The sequence below is a fragment of the Vulpes vulpes genome, chromosome 16 (assembly GCF_048418805.1).
Source record: "Vulpes vulpes isolate BD-2025 chromosome 16, VulVul3, whole genome shotgun sequence".
NCBI lineage: Eukaryota > Metazoa > Chordata > Mammalia > Carnivora > Canidae > Vulpes > Vulpes vulpes.
This window is the reverse complement of record NC_132795.1, coordinates 66851379-66873809: the sequence shown is the minus strand read 5'-3', so window position 1 is coordinate 66873809 and position 22431 is coordinate 66851379. Positions and strand designations below refer to the sequence as shown.

Genomic DNA, 22431 nt, shown 5'->3' with positions numbered 1-22431 from the left:
CTAAACCGCTGAGCCACCAGGGCTGCCTGAGCATCTGCCTTTGGATCAGGTCATGATTCCAGGGTCCTGGGATCAAGTCCTGCATCAGGCACCCCACAGGGAGCCTGCTTCTCCCTCTGCCTGTGTCTCTGCCTCTCTCTGTGTGTCTCTCATGAATAAATAAATAATTTTTAAAAAATAAATAAATAAAACCTGTCTTCTTTGTAGTAGCTAGGTCCTGCTCCCACTGCGCTTGGCTGAGTTAACAAATTCACCAAAATTGCTTCCATCATTACCAAATCCAATATAACCATTCCCACTGCCACCATATCTACCACCAACTCAACTGCCACCAAAGCCACTTCACCCACTGAAGTTTCCTCCACGACCACCATCAAAGTTTCCAGAACCACCACTTCGACCTCCGGCTGGTTGAAGCACTAGCCATTTCTTGCTTAGATAGGGCTCTCCTTACTTCACAGTTGTGGCCATTCACAGTATGGTGCTTTTGAATGACAATCTTATCTATAGAGTCATGGTCATCACATGTTACAAAAGCAAAACCTCTCTTCTTGTCACTGCCTTGGTCAGTGATGATTTCAATCATTCTGATTTCCCCATACTGTTCAAAATAATGTCTTAGATGATGTTCCTCGTGTCTTCTTTAATGCCACCAACAAAAATCTTTTTCCCAGTTAAGTGGGCACCAGGTTTTGAGAATCTTCTCTAGAGACAGGCATCTCTGGCTTCCCAATCCTTCATTCACCTTGTGTGGCCTTACATTCACAGCTGCATCCACCTTTTCCACAGTGGCATACATGACAAACCCAAAGCGTCTGGAGTGTTTGGTGTTTGGATCAATCATTACCACGCAGTTCATTAGTGTTCCCCATTGCTTAAAATGGCCCCTCAGACTCTCATTGGTTGTTTCAAAGTTTAAACCTCTGATGAAGAGCCTCCACAGCTGTTTAGGCTCTTTGAGAGACTGACTTTAATGTGACTGTGGTGGGAGGGGAGACTTTAACAATACTTACTTAGTAGCAACCATGGGCAGATAGGACCACATCTTTATCTAATCATCTGTTGATAGATACTTGGGCTGCTTCCATAATTTGGCTATTATAGATAATGTTGCTGTAAACATCAGGGTGCATGTATCTGTTTGAATTAGTATTTTTGTATTATTTTTTAGAAAGATTTTATTTATTCTAGAGAGAGAGGGAGAGATCAGAGAGAAGAGTAGAGGGAGAGAGACAAGCAGACTCCACAGTGAGCAGGTGTCCTGATGTGGGGCTCAATCTCAAGACCCTGAGATCGTGACCTGAGCTGAAACCAAGAGTTGGACACTTAACCAACTAAGCCGCCCAGGCACCCCAAATTAGTATTTTGTATTCTCCGAGTAAATATCTAGTAGGACTGCATTGTAGGGTAGTTCTATTTTTAACCTTTTGAGGAAGCTCCAGACTGTTTTCTATAGTGGCTACACCAATTAGCATTCGCACCAACAGTATAAGAGGCTAAAAGCCTTTTTTTGACCACTCTGCAACTCTGGGTTTTAATCAGTCTCTGTTTCCCAAGTCGTGTCCAGATTTCTACCTTCCAACTAGCATTCCTTTTATTTTCCTCCTCTTCCCAAATCTTTGCCTCCTTCCTTCTAGATCGTGGTCACACAGTTGGCCTGAAAATTGAGGTCAACCACATGGCAAACAATCATCCGTCATGCCTATGTGATAAAGGTCCAATAATGACCCTGGATATTGAAACTCAAGTGGGTTCCCTAGAATTCATTGGAATGATATTGGAAAAGATGAGCAAAGATAAAAGACTTAAACTGGTTTTTTTGACTAATTAATTTTTTTTGAGAGAGAGAAAAAGAGTGAGGATGAGCAAGGAGGAGCAGAGGAAGAAGGAGAGAGAATCCCAAGCAGATTCTATGCTCAATGCAAAGCCAGACATGAGGTTCAATTTCACAACCCTGAGATAATGACCTGAGTCAAAATCAAGAGTCAGATGCCCAACTGACTAATCTATCCAGGTGCCCATTAAATTTTCTGTTTTTAATCTTTAAAATAAAGTCATAGTAGAAGATAGTTTATTAGTGTTAGACAAACAGATCCGTAAAATAGAGATTCTAGAAATAGAATTACAGTATATGGTAAATTAATTGTCAACAAAAGTGGCAAAGCAACTCATCAACTAAAAGATAATCTTTTCACCAAATGGTGTTAGAGTAATTGGATAGCCATATGCAGAAAATAGCCTCAACCTTGTTAGAGTAATTGGATAGCCATATGCAGAAAATAGCCTCAACCTTTATGTTACACCATATAAAAATATGAACTTGAAATCTTTTATCTACACATAAAAGCAAAAACTAAAACACATCCAGAATAAAAAATAAGAGAAAACCTTGGGTTCAACAAGGAGTTCTTAAATATGACACTAAAAGTGTGAATTATAAAAGGAACAATCAAAACAATTGACATGAAAAGCTCTTGTTCTTCTAAAAACAATATTAAGAAAACAAAAGGCAAGCCACATACTAGAAGAAATTATTTGCAAAACATATATCCTAAAAGGATAAAGAGCTTACCAAGAATAAGACAAGCCAATCTTTTAAGTGGGCAAAGATTTGAACAGATACTTAGCCAAAGAAGATATACAGATGGCAAATAAGCATATGAAAAGATGCTTGGTATCCTTAGTTATCAGAGAATTGCAAATTAAAACCACGAGACACACCTTCATATCCACTACATAGCCAACCATAAAAAGACTGACCACACCAAGTGTTGGCAAGGATCCAAAGCAACATTCACTTCCTTAAAAAGTTAAGCATACATCTATCCTAGGACCCAGCTATTCTATTCTTAGATATTTATCTAATCAGGGGAAATGGAAGCATATGTATGTAAAAGAACTTGCACTTTATTTATAAATAACCCAAAACAGAATACAACCTAAGTGTCCATTAACGAGTGAATGGATAATCCAGTTGTGATTAATCTATACCAAGGAATATCACTTAGAAATAAAATAGAAACAAATGAACTACTGATACAAAAGTACATGGATGAATGTTTAAAGACTTGTATGGGTTAAAACAATCATAGTTCTACCTAAAATTCTGGAAAGTTCAAACCCAACTCTAAGTGACAGAAAGCAGCTCAGTGGTCACCTGGGACTGCTTGCTGGGACTGGAGCTGAATGGAAGGATGACAAAGGGGCACAAAGAAACTTTTAGGCATGTGGCTCTGTTCACTATTATGGTTGTGGTGATGGTTTCACAGATGTATACATATATAATAATTTATTAAGTTGTATACTTCAAAGACATGCATTTTACATATGTCAATTATACCTCAATAAAGCTGTAAAAAATTACTAGTCATTAATATCAGGTAAAAATTAAAATAAATGCATGCATCATACACAGAAATAAAAAATAATATCTCATGGTGGCCTTGGTGAGAGAGCTATGCATGGTCTACAAGAATGATGCCAGAGCCAATCAGTGTATTAGAGAAGAGGAGATGGGGTCAAGGAGGAGAATGCACACCTAGTCCAGGAATGAGGGAAGAGCCCAGGGAAGATACCAACATTCCAGATGAACCCTGAAGATTTCACACTGAGAAAGAAGGAATGAACGCCATATAGACTGAACAGTCTTAACAAATGCACAGATTTAGATATGCTTTTGAACAGGGCTTAAGAGCAATATCGCCTCCTCTAGATAGCACATGTTTTGCTATACAGTTATTCAGATCTGTAGTCATATTATAAATAAGATAAAATAGTTTCTTTCTTAATATGAGACCTGTCTGAATGTCCTCAGTGTTTTAGGACTCTGGCCATTTTATAAGCACCTCATTGTTTGTGTTGTAAGCACTGTAGTATCTACTCATATATCTGCAGGAACCCAGGGCCTGGGGAAGTTCTTTTTAAATTAAGTTCCTTTCAAGATAGTTAAGGAAGACTGGTGCTCCTTTTGGCTCTGGAAGTACACTTGTAGTGTCCTTGAAGTACTCAAAGCCTTTTCATATAAAGTTGATTTTTTTCAATCATATACGAATCATGTATTCAAATAAAATACCTAACCATATACAGGAAGAAGGGAAAACCTCCCACAGTCATGCCACACTAATCTGCTGTTAATGTGTTGGCGTTTACTTTGAGGCTTTTGTGGTTTGTTTTTTTTTACTTTTTAAAGCTTTTCTTTATTTGAGAGACAGACAGAGAATGCACAAGCAGGGTAAGGGGCAGAGGAAGAGGAAGAAGCAGACTCCCTACTGAGCAGGGAGCCCTATATGGGGCTCAACATGGGGATTGATCGATCCCAGGCCCCTGGGATCGTGATGTGAGCTGAAGGCAGACACTTAACCAACTGAGCCACCCAGGTTCCCTTACCTTGAAGCTTTTAATGCAATTTTTAACACAGGGGTGACTATCAGATATATACATTGTTGCTTCTCATGACGAGTATTTTTTGTTCCTAAAGGTAATTAATTAGCTGGGTGTATTTCTACTTTATATCTGGGAATTATATGTGCTCAAGTATGAGGAATTTATCAGTGAATTACATTACCAAGAGACGGCCTGCCACTGTCACATGGAGGCTTGTCTGAAGGATACAGGACAAAAATTAAAGCAGTGTCAGTTACAGACGGCATTCACCAATAACTTATTCAATAGTATTCAATAGTAACTATATTAATATGCTCCTTTTAAAATCAGCTAATGGAAAGTTAAGTGTTAGCAAGGCCTGTTCCCAGATTGAACAAGAGTCATCAGCTTCCTGGTAGTCAACTTTTGGGCTGAAGAGGGTTTTCAATGGAAATGTGTGCATTTGATGAATGCTAATTACATGCTTCCAAATCTTCTTTAGCCAATCCGTTTGCAGCTGTTATCCAAGTTATTTTATAAATGTCTGAAACAGCTGTCAACATTCTGAGGGGGAAGCTCTTCAATCAATGAATTGACAGAAATGCAATACTTAGATTTTTCTGAGCAGAAGGCACGAGAACATAATATACATCTATTTAGTGATGTAGCCAGCAATGAAAGGGAACGATTGATACTGCCATTGTGTTTTAAAGCGTTGGAGAAAATTTTCATGCTCATGGGCATGAAAAGTACATCATAAGAGCACCCTACTTGGGGGGAGACCCACAAAGTCAAATGGGATGTTTGAGTGTCCTAAGGATACAAGCAATGCAATCTTATTTCCTATCAATAAGAACGCTTCTAGTGGTGTATAGCAACATTGTAAATCATATTTTAATTAAAATTTTAGTACTTGTTGATGTTATTTGTTTATTGTCTCAATAAAACATTTTTAACAGATGACATCTGGACATTTTGCTTAATTTCTCTCTTTTTTATTCCCTATAAAATTCTTTAGTAAATCTAATTGTTGAGATATGCATCAGACTGACAACTCTGGAAAATGAAGCCTTTTATTCAAGCTCAGAATCTGTGTATTCAGAAAAGAACTACCTTCATGCTGCTGTTGGCCTCCATTCCATAGTGAGACTTGAAGGCTCAGGTCACTTTTAACCTTCAGCTTGCATTTGCTTCTTTGCTAAGGTTACAGTCTTTGGGGTGGGGGGTGGAATGAGCATCTGTTACAGCAGGGCTTTCTGGAGCCTCATGTGTCAGAAAGAAAATTGAAGTCCACTATGTTTTTCCACCTGCAACTGGCTGGTCCAAAATGATTCTTGAACTATCACAACCTATTTAAAAGTAATCCAGTGTTTCCTTTGCATGAGTGGAAGAGGAACCCCGTCTGCTTTGACTTTTCATGGAATCCATGTCCCTTCACAGGCATGTCATAATTTTCACACCAGTAACCAAAGAACATAAAGAGGATATGTAAGTTTGCAAAAGTCTGCCCGGTTAAGTCATGCAGGCAGCATACATACACTCACCACTACAAATTTGATACTTATGCTCATATAATACAAAAGCATTTTGCTATTGGTGTGCTGTTCCCTAAGAGATGAAAACATCAGCAGTCATGGCATGATGGGCCCCAGGCGGTTTGTAAAAACACTCAAAACAGTCTTTTAACTTTCAAATGATTAAACATAGGAAGTCCTTTTTGTTGACTCTGAAATTTCTTCAAGCATTGCTGAATAAGTTTGTTTGTTTGTTTCCAATCGATGTTTCACTCTTTCTTACTTTCTCTTTCCTCTCTCAACTAACCTACTTCTAGGGTTAGTTACCATGGAGCCAACAGAAGCAGATACTGAGACAAAGATATGTTGTGCAAATGATTTATTCAGGAAGTGCTCCCAGGAGAAACTAATAAGAGACTGGGGAAGCAAGACATGGAAAGGGAAGAGGCAAGCAAGGGTATGATCTCAGGCAAAGTTCGCTGCAGAGAAGAACTAGCCTGACCTAGCAGGGGATTACAAGCTTTGCCTCAGTTTATCCCAACTGCAGGTAAGAGAGCTGGGCTTTCATTGGCTGCATGTGTCAGCTATTGGCTAGGGGCTTCCCTGAGGAGACAAGACCTCCCAGGCATTTCCTGCTTTCTGTACTTGTGCCCAAAGTGACTTCAGCAGACCTTGGGCAGACCTCCAAAGAAAGACGCAGGTGTGGACAGTTACAAGCAAAAGCATACAGAAGCCAAAGGAGGGATGCATAAGAATAAAAGAGATTCGACTGAATCTGGCTGAGCCCCAGCAGTGTCCAATACACACAGGAACATTAGACAATATGCTTGGAATTGTAAAGTCAGGAGAGTGCTCATTCAGGAATCATGAGCTCCGTCCTGGAAGAGTACAATAATGTCTGAGCAGTCATATTTTGAGTAGCATGCTCATTGCCGCAAGAGAAAGAAAGCACAGAGCAGAGACCCCCATGCTCATTACAATCACCTGGGAGCTTTTAGAACCCCCAAAGCCCAGGACATACCCCAGACCATTCAATCACAATCTCTGGGCCTGGGGCCAGACAGCAGTGTCTTTTCAACATGTAGTCAGTGTTAAGAACCTTTGGCATAGGATATGGTCTCAATATTGTTGGCACTTGCAAAAGGATGTTGTTGCCTTTCCTAAAATGGTTTCTGTTCAGAGTCTGTAAAAACAACAACAAACAAACAAATAAACAAAAATCTGCTTCATAATATGATAGCATGTTAGTGGGAAAGTATCTTGCCTTGGGCAAAAATATCAGCTTATTTCCCTTATTAATATATTATTTGGTACTTATTTTTTTTTTGATTATTTGGTACTTATTTAAAAATTGTTTAATTGGTGCAGGGACAAGTTATTCAGAGTTTTGCAGAAATCTAGAGGGAAACATTTTATTGTCTTAAGAATACAAAACAAAGAAAACTATTTTAAGAAATAATAAGAAAACTACCTTTTTATCTTATAAAAATGAAGGATTCTGGGAAGATGGCAGAGTAGGAAGCACAAGGAATCTGAATCCCCACCTAGACAGTAATTGCACTGGCAGATTCTGTCTGCTATAACTATTTTGGAACTCTGGAGTCTATTGAAGGCTTGCTACTTCCAGGGGAAGTAAATTTTCTGGATGGTAAATTGCACTTAATTTCAGTCAATTTCATTGTAGCAACTACCCATCTCCATCCTCTGGCCCCACAATAGACAGCTGTGCACATGTTTCAGGAGCAGCTTGCATACAGCTTGAGGGAGCCAGGGTGGATAATAAGGACTCTGCCTCCAAATATCAGGGATCTGTGCTCTGATCACTGATTGCTGTTTCTGATCACAGAAGAACAGGCACAGAGAGGCATTGTTGCCTTCACCCTTCCACTGTTACAAGCCTTTCTTTCCTTTTCAGGCTGAAATGACTGTCAGAGGATTTAAAGGGCCAGTGTCCTTTAAAATTTTCTTTTATGTACCCCCATGCCCAACCATTTTCCTCTTTGAGGAGCCAGATAGTTAAGCTTTAGATATTCAAAAGCAACCACATATATGGAAGGAATTTAGAAAGTCAATGATGCATTCCCAGGGAAAAATGCAGGCTCAGAAAAAAACTTGAGAAGATCTTTAGTTTATACATGAGTCTGATCCCCATCACAGCGCAGCCTACAACAATCAAAAAAGAAAAACAAAAACAAGAATCAGTAAACCCTGGGTATAGGGAAAATCTGATTTCGAGAGTTACCTCATTATTTCATCCAAAGGCCCAGTTTTCAATAAAACAAAATCACAAGACATTCAATGAAACAGAGGGGGGAAAAACAATAGACACTGTCCCTGAGAAAGACCACAAGATGGACCTACTAGACAAAGACTCTAAAACATCTGTTTTAGATGTTTAGAAACAGAAATTCTGAAGCTGAAAAGTACAGTAACTGAAATGAAAAATTCACTAGAGGGATACAGAAGCAGATTTGAGGCAGAAGAAAGAATCAGTGAGTGTGAATATGGAAAAATTGAAAAGATCAAGTCTGAGGAAAGGAAAAAAGATTGAAGAAAATTGAAGAGAGTCTAAGGGCCTGGTGGGACATCATAAACCAATCAGCACACGCATTTTGGGCATCTCAAAAGAGGGAAGAGAGAGAAAGGGGGAGAGAGATTATTTAAAGAAATAATGGCCCCCAACTCCCCAAATGTGATGAAAGACATGAATATAAACAAGAAGTTTGATGAACTCCGAGCAGAATAAACTTGAAGGGATCTATATGAAGACACATTACAGTCAAGCTGTTGACAGCCAAAGATAAAGAGAGAATCTTGACAATAGCAAGAGAAGTGGTTTTTAACAAACAAGAATCCTCAATAAAATAATCGACAGACTTGTCTTCAGAAACTTTGCAACCAGAGGCAGTACACTGAGACATTCAAAGTGCTGGAAAAAAAAAAAAAAAACACCTGTCAATCAGGAATCCTAGATTCAGCAAAACTGTCCTTCAGAAGTGAGGGAGATGCTAAGACATTCCCAAATCAACAAAAGCTGAGGGCATCTGTGACTGCTAGACCTGCCCCTTTAGAAATGCAAAGGGAATCCTGCAGGTTGAAATGCTTGGACACCAGAAAACTCAAAGCCATATGAAGAAATAAAGATCTCAGGAAAGTTAAATAACTGGCAATTATAAAAGCTAGTATTAATGTTATTTTAATTGGTAACTCCACTTTTTGTTCTATGCATGATTTAAGAGACCAAACATGTTTTTAGAACTTACCAGTCTAAAAGCTAGTATTACTTTAACTTTGGTTCATAACTCTACATTTTGTTTTGTGCATAATTGAAGAGACTAACGCATAAAAAATACAATTTTAGTTTATGTTTTGGACACACAATGTGTAAAGATGTAATTTTAAGACACTGATAACTGAAAGTGGTGGGGATGGAGCTGTATAGGAAAGTTTTCTGTGCTGTTGAAGTTAAGTTGGTATAAGTTCAAATTAAAGTGTTATGACTTTAGACTATCAAATGTAATCCTCGTGGTAATCACAAAGAAAATATCTATGGAATATGCAAAAAGGGAAATGAGAAGGAAACTAATACATTTCATCATGAAAACATCAACTAAACACAAAAAAAGATAGCAATGTGGGCAATGAGTGACAAAAGGTGATAAGGCATATAGAAAACAAATGTCAAAGTGACAGAAATAAGTCCCTCTCCTCAGTAATCACCTTAAAGGTAAATGGATTAAACTCTAAAGTCAAAAGACAGAGATTGGCAGAATAGCTTTAAGAACATGATCTATCTGTTGTCTGCAAGAGATTCATTTAGATAAAAGACAAATAAGTTAGAAGTGAAAGTATGGAAAAAGATATTCAGTGCAAATAGTAACCAAATAGCAGCATTATTCACAATAGCAAGAATGTGGATGCAACCCAAGTTGGCAGATGAAGGGATAAGCAAAATGTGGCACATTCATAAAATGGAATGTTATTCAGCCTTAAAAAAGAAAGGAAATTCTGGCACATGCTATACCATGGATTAACATTGAGGATATCCTAAGTGAGATAAGCAGGTAACCAAAAGGTATATACTATCAGATTCTACTTATATGTTTCCTTAAGTCATCAAAATCGTAAGGACAAAAAAGAGAATGGTGGTTGTCAAGGTTTGGGAGAGAGGGGAATTTTTTTTTTTATAGGTTCACAGTTTCAGGTTTGCAAGACAGAAAGAATTCTGGAGATGGATGGTGGTGATGGTCACACAACAGCATAGAAATACTTAATGCCTGGCTGCGTGGGTGGCTCAGCGGTTAAGCGTCTGCCTTCAGCTCAGGGCATGATCCTAAAGTCCCAGAATCAAGTCCCACATCCCGCTCCCTGCATGGAGCCTTCTCCTCCCTCTGCCTATGTCTCTGCTTCTCTCTGTGTGTCTCTCATGAATAAATAAATTAAATCTTAAAAAAAAAAGAAAGAAATACTTAATGCCGCTAGACTGTACACTTCAAATAATTAGGATGGTAAATATTACGTTATGTGTATTTTACCACAAGAAAAAAAGAAAGGGATTAATATCAAGCTAAGAGAGAAAGGGTTATGTGGAAAGGATGATAAGTCAAAGAAGGAAACTGGTGAGGAAAAAATAGAAGGGATATCTCAGCCCATTGTTTTTCTAAATCCTTATTCACTCACTCTTACTCTGAAGTTGGAGAATAAGCTTGAATCCCTGGCCAAGCGAGTATTTCATGAAACCTGGATAACAATATTTAGGCTGAATTAGTGTTTGGGGTCATGAAATTATTTCAAAAATCATTAAAGGATTTTTTCTCATTATTCAGGGTTTGTTGATTCTGTGTGTGTGTGTGTGTGAAGAAATTAAAAACATCTAAGAAATTTAAGACGCAATTCCATTTTCGCAATCTACCTAGATAAAAAATAATTTTATTTTTCCTTTGAAGTATTTTATTTTCATAGTGCTTAATATGTGTTTTTTTTCTTTCTAAAGATCAAATAACACATTTCCAATGTTAATATGTGCTTTTGACATTTGAAATATGTAAGCCAGTGTATCTAACTTGACAGTTTCTGGTATGCTTAAAATCTAATTGGTTGTTGTGAGAATCAATTGAGATAAAATATATAAAAACGCTTTGAAAAATATAAATTATTGAGTAAAGTTAAGGTATGCATTTTGGTCTGGATATGATTATAAATCTAGTTTTGGAGAAAGACAAATCTTACAAAGTGAAAATTTGGAAAATAAAACATGGAGTTGTTATAATATAATGTGTGATACATTCACTTTAATTAATTCCTAAAGGTGCTGAACTTTGGGTACCTCAATTAAATAATCATTACATAACTCATTTATGGAGATATGTACACTGGGTCTGCATAGAGAAGATAATGGAGATGTCTGGACAGAAATGAAATACCAGTGAAGTATTTTAGGAAATGAAAAAAGTCAAGGTTTGCAATATAAGGAGTAAAAAAATAAGTTAAAAATGTATTATGAATATAAAACAAAGGAGAGAAGCATTTGCCAAGAAACTGGCAGTTTTCCTTGTTATCTTTCACCCCAAATCAAAGAAACAAAGCCACATGGAGGACATGCTGTTTGGAAAACTGGTCTGATGATCATTTTCTAACTAATCATGTTGTATTTGCCTTGTTTCAATATCTAAGATGCCACTTTTTAAGGTTAGAAAGAAGGCATTTTCTGAGGAGTAAAAATCATCAGTGGACCTTTTCTGTATAATAAAAGTGGAAATGGACCCATTGGGTAACCACACTGTTACTGTAATGGCCATTATACTTACACTGAGCTGCCTAGGCATCAAAATAAATGTAACTGCCAGTATAAAGAGAAGGTACATCCATCCAAACGTGCTCACAAATTCTCAATTTGTACACATCCTTAACTTAGGAAAAGGAAATCAAATGAAAAATTAGCAAAGATATCTATGTGACATCAAACAAAAATTGGAGAATAATCTGTATATGAACCTTGACCACTGAAGGATTGTGGAGATAGGAATAAAGGACAATTTTATGTTTCATGTATTCATTCATTTAACCAACAAGCATTTATTGATTGCCTAGTATTGTGCCAGCCATAGTCCAGCTGGGGTTACAAAATGAACAAAACAGACATGGACTCTGTGCTCAAGGGATTTGAAAAGGACTTCAGATTCATCTCATGTAAGCATCTACTAGAGGCTGAAGCCCCCTTTGTAATATCCCTAATAAGTGGTTGTTGCAAAAACCGTGGATTAGCTTGCTCGACATCCTTTTCAATTTCCTTCCTTCGACTGGGTGTATTCCAGATCCTGGGTACTGTCTGAAAAACTGTTAGGGGTAGGGCAGCGAGCAAAATAATTAGAAAATTATTTCCCTCCTGTACTGCCAAAGCAGGAACGTCAAAGACTCCCTTGCAGCTTGAGTCCCAGGTATGGTTTCATTTCTGCTGATCAGAGGTATCCATGTGAGACTTGAATTTATAACTGGTTTAAGTGGGAAAAGATGAACAGAGCGTGAGGCATATCCACTTGGCTGGTGCACATAATAGCTGTGCAGTCCTCTGGGAGATGTTCCTCAAAGTGCAGCTGTAGCTTGATCCACTGTCCCTTTCAATGATTTTTGAATACCTGGTAATAAATCCCTTTCTACTGAAACCAGTTAGAGTGGATACCATCGCCTGAAAGTGAACACAAACTCACACAGTGTTTTTAACCCAAAGTACCTATTGTCTAGAAGGAATCCCTACCCCCTGCTGGGAAGCTGCAAATCTACAATACTTTTGTCTGGTTTGTGTGATTATGGACACACTAAAGACAGACGGTCAAAACCAAAATCTTGTTTCTTTTCTCACATTGTCTCTTTGCAACAATAGGCCAAATGTATACATTAAAAAAAAAACATCTGGAAGCTGTGCTACCTCATATTACCAATTTTATCTTCCCTGGCATAACTGCATGAGTTGTTGAATTCTTACATTGAACTCTTGATTCTGACTACAGAAAGAAACACCTTGCCCTGATTGGATAAGAAATTAAAAGAAATATGAGTATTTGACGAATGTGTGCCTTAAGGTAGGCAACTTATATCTAATAAGTACATATGACAGGAAATCATGGATTTACCACATAAGCATAAATATTTGTAAGTTTCAAAGGTCATTAAGAATGTAACTCTAAAAGCGTGGTTTGAAACTGACATGCTTATTTCAGGAATCTGTATTTCCCAGGATAAAATGTTCCTTTGAGTCTAAAGTCAAAATAACTCCATGCAGGTGTTTACAATCTAATCACAGCAAACTATTCATAAAGAGATGAGATAGTTTAATCAGACGCTAGGCTCTGATGTGCTTCTTGAAATTGGACACAATTTCAGATTTCAGCTACGATACTTGATTTTGGAAAACACTTGGAAAATGGGCCAGCAATGTGTCTTCAGTGGAAATCGGAAAGGTGGCATGCAAATGCTGAAGAGTCATTTAAGGATAGTGAAGAATAATTTTTAATCGCCTGATTTGATAAATTGAGGTAGAAAATTCTACTTTGTAGGTATTATAAAATGGGGTAGGTTAATTGCTTTCAGAGAGGGTTTGGAAGTGGTTCTGCATAATGGTAAAGAAATGAGTTAGATGGTTTTCTTATTTTGATTTGCAGCTCTATAAAACATTTAGGAAATAAAACCATCTTGATCCATTTGGCAGGAAGTAATGTTTTCCTTCTTAAACTCCCAAATTACTTTGCAATTCTTTCATGACTATATCACAATCTTTCTAGAATGATGTTTGTGTAAATATCTTTTTCTGCCTAAAAGTTCTTAAGCTACTGAAAGACAGGTATCATATTAATACTTAGATGGTTTCTGTCACAGAGCATTGCAAAGTAGTATCAACAAACATTGGGTGATAAAGATACAACAGTTTTGCATAGAGTAAATTCTTACTTCAATCCTAAAGTACCAAATTTCTACTTTTCAGTTGGGCAGTGAAGTCACCAGAGATACTAGGCAGGTTTATCTAGGTCTCCAAATTATGAAATAACCAGTTTCTTGGTTGGCCTTTCTGGAAGAATCCTTTGAGACCTAGAGCCTTAGCATTCCTAGAAATCTTTGAGTTGGCACAATCTGAGTAGTTCTGGGGTTCATGTTTATGCCAGGAAGCATTTTTCAAGTTCATATGTGTTGCACTCATGGTGGGCACTACAGAAAGCAGGATGGAATATGGGCATGTGTGGGAACTGCCTGAAGTGGGACCCCAAGAGTGGAGGGGATATGGTGAATGTGGTCAACTTAAAGTATCCTCATTTCAACTTCACACACACGCACCACTGTGTAGACAAAAGAAAACGTATCTGAAGGGCAGCCAGTTTTTGACCTCTAAAGAGCAGCGTAGACAGATGTATTCTCATGTCCTTACAGAGGAGCTGGGATGGGTGAGAAGTGTGAGGGCAGTAGACAGAATCAAGGGGAGTTGGAGGCTAACAGAAGAGGACAAGTGAGCTGGGTCCTGGAAGAGAATGGTTAACAGCAAGCAGATACTATGTATAAAGGGGAGAGTGAGCTTCTAAAGACACCCTTGTTAACTAACTCACAGTTCTCCTGGGACTGGACAAAAATGTGGAAGAGTGGTTAGGATGTTGTGAGGCGCCATCCCTTCCTAGCTGTGGGACCCAATGCAAGTTATTTAACACATCCATGCTTCAACTTCTTATGTCTAAAATGAGGATAATAATAGTGTCTCCCTCATAAGGATGTTATGATTCAATGAGGCAAAATTTAGAAAAGCCCTCAGTTAGTGGCATATAATGTTATATGATGCTCTTTCAATTAATAGTTTGTGTATGTTCACTTGTATATATCATTTCTATAACTCTCTTTCACATTTCTTGGAATTGTATCTCATGGTCCATCTAAATGCATAATACACTTTCTCTGATAGAGACATATGTTGCTCTTACCTTCACTTCCTCAAAAGCATAAGAATGAAGATTATACTTCAGAATCTCTCTTTTTTTTTTTTTCAGGTCCAGATGACAATCTTCTACTTATTTACATTTTCAGGCTGCATCAATTTCTTCCCCTCAATGTACTTTTTAAGTTGCTTCCCTGCTGTGTAAAGTGGTACCTCCTTTCTTTGTCCTAAAATAGTCTCTTTTATGCCTCAAGCAGTTTATTTTGGCTCTAGTTTTCTGGAATTTAGTTTTTAAGTCTGTATTTATTTAGGCCAGGCCCTCACTAATGTTATTGATTTCAATTATATTCCTTCTTAAAATTCTTTAGTTGTTGTTTGTTTGTTTTTGCTCTGAAATCCTAGCACCTTGACTATATTCAGTGTATAATCTTGGCCATTTAGCTACCTTTTTCTAGACCTACTTTATCTCTGTTCAGAGTTCATCACAAGGGAGAACTGGGTCGAGCCCGAATCCATGGGTAGGGAGGGCATGGATGAAAGAAACACCCATAGTGTCACAGGACATTTTGTACGTGCCGCTATTCCTGATAGGGAAACAACTTCTAATTCTACCACACAGAGTAACTACTTCTACCATCCACATGCACTCAAAAAAATGACCTAATCTATGCAAAATAATTACAAATATGGTCAAGAAGGCTCTGGCCCTAAGCACGCTGCCCTTGAAGCTATGTATGTTGGAGACCATTTTCTGTGCACAGCAAATGGTGTGATTGATCCACCTTTACGTTCCATGTAAATTTGTTTTATTTTTGATAACGAGGTCTAGAGAAATAATTCTTGAAGCATCGTAACAGCATTGATTGACAGCCCCCTAAGTGCTGCGTCTTTTATAGCAACCATAATTGACAGCTCATAGGTAAAGAGCATATGTAGATGGATTGGGTCCACATTGAACACAGTGGGGGAAAACACCAAAGAAGATATTTGTTCTATTTGTTATTAATTAAAATTCAATTAATATGGTAAAATATATGCATTTTAGGAGAATAGATTTACTTGTAGGCTGAGACAGATTCAGTTTTTTTTTCAGATTCAGATTTTAAACTGTTATAGAAGCTTCATGTATAGCGATTATGTACTAAAATTACCTCTCACAAATATTTTTACACTTCGGTGTAATTTACATTACTCATGTCCTTCCTCCATGTACATTGCTTATTTAGCTGGGAGTGGTCTCGATAATAACAAGTCTTTAAGGTGTAGATTTAAATGCAACTGAAGTTGTGTGGGCACCTACCTGCTTGTGTAAGTTAAGTTAAAAACCTGGCCCCATTAAAAACGAGAATCCTGTAATGCCCCTTCTGGGTATATATCCCAAAGAATTGAAAGCAGGTATGCAAACAGATACTTGGGCGCTCATGCTCATAGCACCATTACTCGCGATAGCCAGAAAGTGGAAACAACTCATGTGTCCCCCAATGGATGGATGGATAAACAAATGTGGCATATACACACAATGGAATATTATTTATCCGTAAAAAGGAATGAAATTCTGAAATATGCTACCACGTGGGTGAAACTTGAAAATGTGATGCTAAGTAAAATAAGCCAGGCCCAAATGGACAAATATTGTGAGATTCTACTCATGTGCAGTACTTAAAATAATCAAACTCATAAAGACGGAAAGTGGAATGGTGGTTATAGGGGTTGGGAAGAGGGTGATTGGGAAGTATTTAATGGGGACAGAGTTTCAATTTGGGAAGATTGACATGTTCTGTAGCTGGATGGTGGTAACAGTTGCACAACGTGAATATATTTCATGCCACTGAACTGTATACTTAAAAAGTGTTAAAATGGTAAAATTCATGTGATGTATTGTTTAACCACATGTGTACATAAAAGACATGTAGGAATCTGCATGGTCAGACCAGATGGTCAAGATGAAAGAGTATTGACGCTGGATGAAATGTCATGGAATCTGACCTAACAAGAACCATGAGTGATTTGTAGGGTTTCATGCTGGGTCTCACTCCGAAATGTAGTAGGTCTGGGCTGGGACCCCAAGAATTTCCATTTCTAACAAATCAGGTATACTTGTCATCTATCGCTGCATAACAAATTACCTCATATGTTAGTAGCTTAAAAGAACACGCATTTATTATCTCATGATTTCTGTGGCCCAGGAGTCTGAGATTAGTGGCTCTGGTTCAGGATCTCTCCTGGAGTGGCAATCAAGCTGTTGATTGGAGGGCTGAAATCGTGTGAAGACTTGGCTGGAGGACCCACTTTTAGGATGGCTCACTCCCACTGCTGTTAGCGGGAGGCTTTAGTTCTTTACTAGACAGATCTTTCCATATGGCTGTCTCACCTCAGGGCATCTGAGTTCCTCAGAGTGGGTGCTTCAAGAAAGAGAGAGCAATCAGGAAGCCAGCTTTTGTAACTAAATATCCAAACTCTATTCTTCAGAGATAAGTCATTAAATCTAGCTCATATTCAAAAGGAGGGAACTACCTTTTAAAAGGAGGGGTACTGGGGTGCCTGCATGGCTCAGTTGGCTAAGCATCTGCCTTTAGCTTGGGTCATGATCCCAGGGTCCTGGGATTGAGCCCTAGATCGGGCTTCCTGCCCACTTGGGAGTCTGCTTTTCCCTCTATCCATCCCCACTGCTCATGCTCTCTCTTGTATGCTCTTTCTCTCTCAAATAAATAAATAAAATCTTTAAAAAGAAAAAAGGAGGAGTACTGAAAAATTGTAGATGTTTTAAAAAACGAATACACTGGGTATATTCTTGGGGCTGCTGTAAGAAAGTGCCATAAACTGGGTGACTTAAACAACAGAAATTTATTGTCTCACAATTCTAGAGTCTGGAAGTCCAAGATCAAGGTGTCAGTAGGGCTGGTTTCTCCCGAGGCCTGTGAGGGAAAATTTGTTCCAGATCTCTTTCCGTGCTTCCAGTAGCCTCACCTGTTCTATGCCTTACAGCTTACAGATGCTCATCTTCCTGTGTATTTACATTGGTTTCCCTCTGTACACATCTATCTATAAATCAAAATTTCCCTGTAATAGTCATATTGGATTAGGGCCCACTCAAATGACCTTTTTTTATTTTACCTGATTACCTCTGGAACAACCCTTATTTCCAAGTAAGTTCACATTATGAGGTACTAGCTATTAGGACCTCACATCTTTTGAATTGAATCCAGTTTAACACTTAGTATAATTAGGTAATGCTGAGGTTCCTGCTCTGGGGACCATACTTTTGAGAATCACTGTTCTAATCCACCCATTGGTTACACTAATGAGAAATGTAAGTTTTCCATAAGCTAAACAAAACATCAATGTCAAAGAGCGAGTTTGTGGCTGAGTTCAGATGATAACACATATTTCTTGATCCACGTTCAGTGCACTTCCCAGAGCCACAGAGTATTTGGTCATCTTTGACCAAAGTTCTCTGAAGATCTCAATTATCTGTGGACTCATTGAGCCTTTGTGCTTTTTCTAGGTTAAGGTTCCCTCACAAAGTTCTGTAGTTCAGGAATCCTTTTAAGAGGTGTGTGTGAGTGTGTGTGTGTGTGTGTGTGTGTGTGTGAATTTTCTGGAAACTACATCATTCATCACTTAAGCCATCTACACCGGGAAGGAGAAGAGAGAGGGGAGGAGATGAAAAGGAGATAATGAAAGAGAGGGGAGTAAGGAAATGGGATATGAGAAATACAGGAAAAAGAAATAAAAACTGTATCAATTTACACTCACACCATAGCCTGCCACATCTTCCAAAGTGAGTCATGGTGGGAAGTGAGATGAAATTAACTTTCCCTGTTATATGTATCTGTATTTTTCAATGATGAAATGAACACCTGTGTATCCACCAGCCACCTAAAGACAAAGAACACTGGCAGGAGCACTGACACCTCTGGTGTCCTGCTCACAGCATCCTCTCCCTCTTTCCTGGGTTATTTTTTATTCCCAAGTTTGTGTTTATCGCTCTTTGGCTTTTCTTTATGGTTTTACTACAGAGGGATAGAACCTTAAACAATATCTTGCTTAACTTTACCTGGTTTTGAACTTCATGTAAATGGAATCAGACTTGGCAAGCCTATGTGACTTTCTATTTTTTCCTCTACCTGGTGAAACCCATCCATACTGTGTGATTGTGGTTTATTCATTGTCATCGATGTCTACCCATCCTCTGACTAATAGGCAGGTTACTTTTGTCATTAAAAAAAAATGTTATGAACATTCTTATGTTTGTGTGCTGATGTGTGTCTGCTCCTTGGTGAGTTAGACAGAGACTACACCAGGTGGAGTTGCTTCAGAAGGTCATTGAGATTTGTAAGCAAATAAGGAGATAACAGGAATAATTTCCAAAGCTGTGTCTGCCGAAGCAGGAATGAGCAGGTTTCTTTTATTAGGGTTTAGGATGAATATTCAGAGGGAGAGGCATCATCATCACATGTAATGGACAGGTATAGAATTACACATTCCCACTCAGAAAACATGCCATTACGTATGTTGTATGTTGTATGTTATGCTAATGAGGCTTATATCCCTTTCAGGATGGGGACTTTAACATTACAATGAAGCTCAGGTAACTATCAGATACTTTATGATTCATTTGCACAGGTGTCTGTCCTGGGAGGTCATATTCAAATATTTCTTTTCTTGTTCCAGCAATTTGTTAGTTTCTAAAAAATAACATTTATAGTTTGGCAGAAGCTTATATGGAGTTTCCTGAGTTCAGGGGTCTCCCTGATGACAGATACAAGTTGTCTGGTACGCTGTGCAAGAATTTCTGCAGGGTATACACCTAGGAATGTAACTGCTGGATTGGAGGGTATACTCCCCAGCATTGATTGGTTGGTTGATTTCAGGAGGGCAATACTAGTACACTCCCACCAGAAGCATCTAGAAGTTATCACTATCTCACATCTCAGCAGCACTTGTTAGTTCAACATTTTGACTCTCCTGGTATTTACCCAAAAGGCTGACCTTAGAACCAAACTCTCACATTAGATGTGACTCTACCGTATTGGACTTTGGGGATTTTATGATCCTCCTGCCTAGGAGACCTGATGTCTCTGACATAACAGGTGCTCAGTAAATGAGAGGAAAATAAAATGAGTCTAAGCTGTGGCTTTTTGGTAAAAGTACATTTTTTTCATATTTTAAATGCCTATCAGCACGTTCTTGATTCCAGTCTTTCCTCCTGACTTCAGATTATGTACCTAATGCCAACCTATAGTTGGGTATATTTTTTCCAAACTCAAAGTCTACACAGGAAATTTCATGCAGCTGTCCAAGTGTTGCCCCTAGAGGTAGGAAATATATTACACTCGTTTTACTAGTAAAAGCCTGTAACATGAATTTTAGAGAAAAGGAAAAAAGAAAAACCTCCAAAATTCCTAACCTTAATTTCAGAACTTACTTAGTTCTTATATATTCCAACATGTCATTTTTTTAAAAGAAATAGTAAAAATCCCACCTTCACATACTTATTTGGTTGTTTTCCACTTAAATTTCCACAATTAAGTTAAAAACATGTTGTGACAATGTATAGGAACCACTTTTTAAAGGCATCTATTTTATATTTTTAAGATTTTATTTATTCATTTGACACACAGAAGAGAAAACACAAGCAGAGGGAGAGGCAGGCAGAGGGAGAGGGAGAAGCAGGCTCCCCGCTGAGCACGGAGCCTGATGTGGGGCTCCATCCCAAAATCCTGAGATCATGACCTGAGCCAATGTCCAACCAACTGAGCCACCCAGGCGCCCCTAAAGGCATCTATTTTGATGGGCTATAAAGTTTGGTTCCCAAATGCTGGTCCGAGAACCTATGCCAATCTCTGATGAAAGTTTTACTAGCCTAAAAGATAAGTAACAGAACAACAGAATGAGCTTTTCAGTACAACGAAATGAATTCCATTTAAAGGAACCCTTTTTCTTTTTTGGGGGGGGGGAATATGTCATTTCTACCTTTTTAATGACTAAATGTGTTTTAAGAAATGATGGTGTATTCATTTGCTTGACAACTTTGTATTTGTGTTTTAATTTCACTTATCCTTCAATTCTAAGTGTTTGGAAATCCTTTCAGAGCGGGCTTAAAGGCATCACTTAAAGTGGATTTTGTAGATAGCACCTTGGGAGTTACTCTCAAGAGCACACAAGTCTCAGAAACCAAGCTATACTCGTTTCTATCTCATGACGGTGCATTTAACTCTGATCGGGTTTCAACTAAGTCTGGGCGCTAACACACGGGAGGAGGCATGCAAACATGGCAAGACTGTTCATTCTCCCCTGTGAGTGGTGTAGCCTGTGCGTTACACGGATACACGAGGGAAATGTGAGCGCCGGGAAGGTTGCTGGAGGGGGTGCAGACCCTGGCTCCTGAAAACTGTGGAAAGGCAGAGAGAAGCGGAAACCCAGAGCTGAAAGACGTACAGGAGCCCAGGTGAGGAGTCCGTTCCTCGGTGAGCAAGGAGCGCAGCCTCGCTCGGGGTGGGCGGAGTCAGACTGCAGGAGTCGGGCGGGCGGCGCGGGTCCTGCAGTTGGACGTGCAGCACCCGGCAAGGGAAGGAAGGCCCACGTGAGAGTCGTTACCAACACTTAGACGAGGACAGGATTCAGCACCTGCAGGAGGAGACAGGGGCCGAGAGGCCCGGCCCACCACCCTTCCGCGGGGCGCCGCTGAGCACCAGGGGGCGGAGTCGGGCCCGCCCCGCGGACTCACACACCCAATCAGCGACGAGCCGCCCCGACCGCGGGACACGCCCCCGCCCCTTCCCGACAGCCCCCGGAACCTAGCTCCCTCCGGCGCCTGCGCAGCCCTGAGGCCCCGCCCCTTCGCCCTCCCGCCTGGCTCTCCGGCGGCCAACATGGCGGCTCCCTGTGTATCCTGCTACGCCGCACTTTCCTACCGACTCTTTCTCGGAGGTAGGGTTAGCCTCTCCCCGAATCAAGGCGTCTGGAAAGCCGCAGCTGCTGAGTTGCAGACAGGTACCGGATCTCAGGTGAGGCAGAAGTGGATGCACGGGTCCGTGTAGCGCGAGGATGTGGAGCCGGCGCCGCTGCTTTCTCCTGGCGTCTCGCGTGCACCCAGGCCGGGACTGAAAAGGGTCTGGGGTATTTCGTAGAGGTCTGTGGTTGAGAGAGGAGGAGTGGGTGTTGGTTTGCAGCGGCCACTCGAGGTTGTTTCTGGGTTTTGCAGGGTGCAGTGAGGGAGGAAGTGTTCTGCAGACGGAACTAGAGCGACCCCCTTCCTTGAGTTGTCTGCGGAGCTAAGGGGAGTCGGTGCCCAGGTGTGTAGGGTCTGGAGCTCCCCGCTCGCCCTGCGGTCCATTCACCCGAGGAGGTGAAGAACTGGCCTCCTGCAGTGGGCTGGAAGACTCAAAGGATAAAGTCACACAGTGGCTAGGATTCATAGCGGCCTCAAAAGTGCCGTGCATCTGTGCGGCTTCTGTTTTCTTAATTTCCCCCAACGCCTGTTCTCTGGAGAGATGGAGACCAGAACTTGTACATTTCCTTTACTCCCCCGAGGGCGGTGAGAAGCCAATATTCTAGCTTCACAGCTGTTTTGGTGATGCTGACTTGGGATCTGGAAAGGAGGGGAAAGTTTTGAGAGGGAAGAAAACGAGCTTAGTTTTG

At 39.7% G+C, this 22431-nt stretch overlaps 1 protein-coding gene and 1 pseudogene across 2 annotated transcripts in view; one reads left to right on the top strand and one right to left on the bottom strand.

Moving 5' to 3' along the window:
- Positions 1 to 342: 342 nt before the first annotated feature.
- Positions 343 to 21664, bottom strand: LOC112915372 (heterogeneous nuclear ribonucleoprotein A1-like; annotated as a pseudogene).
- Positions 21606 to 22431, top strand: part of MRPS9 (mitochondrial ribosomal protein S9) — a 62480-nt gene continuing 61654 nt past the window's right edge. Inside the window, exon 1 of one of the 2 annotated variants that reach the window (XM_025992382.2) lies at positions 21606 to 21797. In XM_025992382.2, coding sequence (XP_025848167.1) covers positions 21663 to 21797 — 135 coding nt within the window. In that variant the 5' untranslated portion in view covers positions 21606 to 21662. The remainder of the gene's footprint in view (positions 21798 to 22431) is intronic. The other variant, XM_025992383.2, reaches the window with a different exon arrangement.